The sequence below is a fragment of the Priapulus caudatus genome, unplaced genomic scaffold (genome assembly GCF_000485595.1).
Source record: "Priapulus caudatus unplaced genomic scaffold, Priapulus_caudatus-5.0.1 Scaffold1675, whole genome shotgun sequence".
Taxonomy (NCBI): Eukaryota; Metazoa; Priapulida; class Priapulimorpha; order Priapulimorphida; family Priapulidae; genus Priapulus; species Priapulus caudatus.
Genome location: NW_014578736.1, coordinates 35,165 through 40,482, shown reverse-complemented (window position 1 = coordinate 40,482; position 5,318 = coordinate 35,165). Strand labels below are relative to the sequence as shown.

The window sequence follows — 5,318 nt, the reverse complement described above, 5'->3', positions numbered from 1 at the left end:
CTCTCTCTCTCTCTCTCTCTCTCTCTCTCTCTCTCTCTCTCTCTCTCTCTCTCTCTCTCTCTCTCTCTCTCTCCTCCTCTCTCTCTCCTCCTCTCTCTCTCCCCCTCTCTCTCTCTCTCGCTCTCTCTCTTCTTCTTCTTCTCACTCTTTTACGCATTGCGCAGCACGACCTGTAGCGCGACTTAAACATAGACAGGTACGCTGCAGTTCGCTGCATGTCTATTCTCTCTCTCACTCTTTTACGCATTGCGCAGCACGACCTGTAGCGCGACTTAAACATAGACAGGTACGCTGCAGTTCGCTGCATGTCTATAGAGCTTGTGACAATGGCTCGGAAACATTCTAGGCCTATTTTCACATTTGACATGGATTCTTCCGCTCACTCAAGATTGATGAAAATAGTTCAATTTGTATTTTAATTTTCACAATAAGTTTACGAAATTAAACGAAGTACAGCTTGTGATCTTCTATTTACATACCATATCGGATAAACAAAAAAGGTTGCTTCGAACTGTTCGATTACCAAACTTAACCACTTTTTAAATAGGAGCAGTGATCGCCGTCTCGGTGTAAGTAGTGCGCTTCGCGGGCGGGTATCGTTTCAGTCACTATAAGGCGCGAACGTCGAGAATATTTGGTATGTACGTACATATATTTACCGTATATCGTCTCTTCGGTCTTCTTCTACAGACCTTACCCAACCAGGCTGTGTGACTAACGTCAATATACGTATTCTAACCCTAGCAATACCGTTTCTTGGAGCTACTGCAGACCATGCTGCAGTGCATGAATATTATTTCTTCAAATCCACGTATGCCACATATACGCGCATACGTATGCCACATATACGCACATATACGCGCACACGTATGCCATTAACTCTGTCTTATGCGATCAAGTCCACATCGGCAACTTATAACACATTTCTGTCGTTCTATCCAATAGCAGTAGAATTTATTCGCCCAATTGTCTCGTTTGCAGTAGACGCTGGTAGAATGTACTGGTGAGATGTTGCCGAATGTGTATATAGGTCACGCAAAGCCACGTGGTGCTCTCTCTCACATCCACGCACGCACACGTAAACAACTGCATGCATTGTTATACTTTGTGTTAAACTCAAATCTGCGTTTAAATGATATTAGTAGAATTGGATACATTTTCATCACTTCCTCATTCCTTATTTACAACGGAACAACTTGTATCTTATTCTTTATTCGCATACAATGTTACCGCATGTATCAGTATGAATGAAGTTTGTTATAAATATTATTATATCCGCGTAACAATCTCAAGCACGTCATTCAGCTTAACAAAGGAATATATATAATATTCTTAATTAATAATTAATATTCTTATTCTTATCACGTCATTCAGCTTTAATAACAAAAGCTAATAAAAAATATATATAATATTCCTATTTCTATAATTCTTATATATATATTTATTTATATATATATATATATATATATATATATAGATATATATAGAGAGCGAGAGATATAGAGAAAGAGTCAGCATAGAAATACCAACATTGTTACAATTTCTGGTTTTTATATGACTATATATATAGCCAGCTGAAATGCGCATTTAAGGTCAGATGTTAAATTCCAAACACGAAAACCATATTTGGCTCAATAAGTATTTTAAATCAGTATCAAGCAGTATATGTATGTGATAGACAGATAAAGCAAATATATCCACGGATTAATCGTGACCATCAGTGTGCATTTTAGGTAGGTGAACTGCACTGGACCCTCGCGCAACATAAAGACACACAGTGCGTGCCTACAGTGGAGAGAAGAATGTCGGACCTGCATGCTGCCTGTTCACGTGGGGACGTTGAGAAAGTGTTAGAACTTCTGCGAGATGGAGCGAAAACATCCATGCGTACGTTCACGCACGAGACGCCTCTCCACGTCGCCTGCGCACTTTCGCGAAACAGGACGGAAGAGAAGATGGAGATTGTGAAACAGCTGCTGCTGCATGACGCTCCCCTGCAAGAGGAGGATGAGCGCGGGCGAACGCCTCTCATGCTCGCCTGCGAAACAGCCAGCGCTGATGTTGCAGCCGCGCTGCTAGACAATGGACCGGACCTCCGCGCGCGTTACCGTGGCGACGGAAACGCGCAGGTCCTGTCGCCGGCTTGCTCTGGCCAGCTGGCCATCATGCGCCTGCTACTGGAGGCCGGCGCCGACCCCAACGTCGCCATGACGAAGAGCGGGGAGACGCCACTGATTAAGGCGGTGACGGAGGGCGAGGAGGCGGTGGCACGGATGCGGCTCTCATACGGCGCCAACGCCAACGCCACGGACTCGCAAGGACAGACCACCCTGTACCACGCGGCTTACTCTGGCTGGCTGGACATTATGCGCCTGCTACTGGAGGCCGGCGCCGACCCCAACGTCGCCATGACGAAGAGCGGGGAGACGCCGCTGATTAAGGCGGTGACGGAGGGCGAGGAGGCGGTGGCACGGATGCGGCTTTCACACGGCGCTGACGCCAACGCCGCGGACTTGCACGGAGAGACCACCCTGTACCATGCGGCTTGCTCTGGCCAGCTGGACATCATTCGCCTGCTACTGAAGGCCGGCGCCGACCCCAAAGCCGCGGACTCGTACGGACGGACCACCCTGTACCACGCGGCTCGCTCTGGCCAGATGGACATAGTGGACCTGCTACTGGAGGCCGGTGCAGATCCAAACGTCGCCGATACGGAGAGCGGGAAGACGCCGCTGATGATGGCGGTGATGGAGACCGAGGAGGCGGCGGTGCAGATGATGCTCTCACGCGGCGCCGACGCCAACGCCGCGGGCTCGCACGGAAGGAACTCCTTGTACCACGCGGCTTATTTTGGCCGGCTGGAGAGCGAGCGCCTGCATCTGGAGGCCGACGCGGATCCAAACGTCGTCGATACGGAGAGCGGGAACACGCCGCTAATGAAGGCGGTGTGGGAGGGCGATAAGGTGATGGTGCGGATGCTGTTCTCACACGGCGCCGTCCCCATCGTCGCGGGCTCGCGCGGAAGGAACTCCTTGTACCGCGCGGCTTATTTTGGCTGGATGGAATTCGTGGCCCTGCTACTGGAGGCCGGTGCAGATCCAAACGTCGCCGATACGCAGACCGGGAAGACGCCGCTGATGGTGGTGGTGATGGAGGGCGAGGAGGAGGCGATGCAGATGCTGCTCTCACACCGCGCCGACGCCAACGCCGCGGACTCGTACGGAAGAAACTGCCTGTACCACGCGGTTTCCTTTGGCGATGTGAACATGGCGCGCCTGCTACTGGAGGCCGGCGCAGATCCAAACGTCGCCGATACGGAGAGCGGGAAGACGCCGCTGATGATGGCGGCGTGGGAGGGCGATGAGGAGGCGGTGCGGATGCTGCTCTCACGCGGCGCCGACGCCAACGCCGCGGACTCGCACGGAAGGAACTCTTTGTACCACGCGGCGTACTTCGGCGAGCTGGACATCATGCGCCTGCTACTGAAGGCGGGTGCAGATCCAAACGTTGCCGTGACGCAGACCGGGAAGACGCCGCTGATGATGGCAGTGAGGGAGGGCAAGAAGGCCGCGGTGCGGATGCTGCTCTCACACGGCGCCGATGGCGACGTTGGGGTCGGCGCCGGCCTCCAGTAGCAGGCGCATGCCGTCCAGCCAGCCAGAGCGAGCCGCGACGTGCAAGGAGGTCTCTCCGTGCGAGTCCGCGGCGTTTGGGTAAGTCGATCACAGGAGTAGTGTAACGCGGTGAAACTCCCCCTTACTGCCGTCCGAACCGAGGTAAAACTGCGGGCGTACGTTGCGAATGATTGAGACCGAATTTTAGCAATGTCCTAATGTATTTTCTTAAAGATGGTAAAGGTAATCAGTAATAGTAATCGGTTAACATTTAATAATAGATATGTTGTAGTTTTACCGCATTACACTACTCCTGCAATCTACTCGGGACCGAGGTGAAACTGCGGGCGGGCGTTGTGAACGACGGAGACAATTTTAGCGATGTTCCAATGTATTTTTGTCTAGATAATAAAGGTAATCAATAATAGTAATCGGTTAATAGTTAATAATTTAATAATAGTAATAGTTAGTAATCGGCAACAGTAATAAAGGAAGTATGCTCGGAGAAATTTGTTCTTTAAGGAACGAACCTAAAATCGGGTTGTTAACCATCCTCGTTTCTTTCGTTCACACAGATGATTACTCTTCTCTTGAAACACGGAGCTGACCCGAACCTCGTCGATTGTTACAAGATGACACCGTTCGCTATTATAGGCAGCCAGGCGGAGATAAGAAGCGCCAGGATGAGGGAGCGAGGAGCACACGCAGTACCAGCAGAAGCGGAGTCAGTGGTGCAAGTGGAGTCAGTGATACAAGCGGCGTCAGCTCTTCTACAGACGTGCGAGTCCGCCGGCGTACTTCTACAGGTTAACACACGCGACAGCGAAAGCGACACCCCGCTGCACAGCTTCTGTAGGGCGATGCTCGCATGCAAAGACGATGTTTACGCGCGAGAGAGGGAGGGGTGCGTGCAGATAGTGCACGCGCTGCTGTTCAACCACGGCGCACACGTTGACGTGGTGAACGCACGGGGAGAGACGCCCTATGAGCTCTGGCGCCGGATTTACCCGACGCATTTCCGCAGCAACGTGGGGTCGAGCGACCAGATACATGACAAAATGAGCGCTCAGTATCATTCGCTGAAGTGCCACTGCGCGCGCCTCATCGTCAGAGACAGCGTTGCATACGAGAACAGGCTGCCTCCGAGTCTCATAGAATTTGCCAGGTCACACGCTAGACCAACGTAGGCGACACTAAGCGTGTTAACCGAGGAAGCGCATGTAGGATCGGAGATGCGATAACCCAGAAGATATTATCAATACTTGGTAGATCTATGTTCTAATTGTTGCACGTGTTGGCAGACGTGTTTAATTGCAATGTAAAATCGAGTAAATGTACTAACATTATTCAGTTTATATAGAAATGTGTAGATTATCGGTATGATGCCTTGGTGAATTGGCGCGATTTAATAACCACGAGTACAAATGTTAAAAGTTTGCAAATCATTTTGCTCTGTAAAAAAACTCTAAAGGCTTAGTTGGGTTCTGAATATGAAATGAAAAAATATAAAAATAAAACATAACTATTTTACCATGAAATGTATGCGATTCGGAAATTACTTATTACCACCAGAATGACATATTGGATGTGCTCCTGCTACCACACACTACCCAAAAATATAATCATTAATGACCCACTGTTCAAACGACCCACTTGTACCCATTAATAGGGTGTATATATATATATATATATATATATATATAT

The 5,318-nt window shown here is 49.6% G+C and overlaps 1 protein-coding gene across 1 annotated transcript; it reads left to right on the top strand.

The window, feature by feature from the left end:
* Nucleotides 1-2,165: 2,165 nt before the first annotated feature.
* LOC106817309 (ankyrin repeat and SOCS box protein 14-like) lies at nt 2,166-2,738 on the top strand (the record flags this gene model as incomplete). The annotated part of the gene is made up of 2 exons (XM_014821972.1): nt 2,166-2,264; nt 2,454-2,738. Coding segments are annotated over 2 exons (384 nt in total), but the record flags the coding sequence as incomplete, so codon positions are not given.
* Between the last annotated feature and the right edge of the window lie 2,580 nt (nt 2,739-5,318).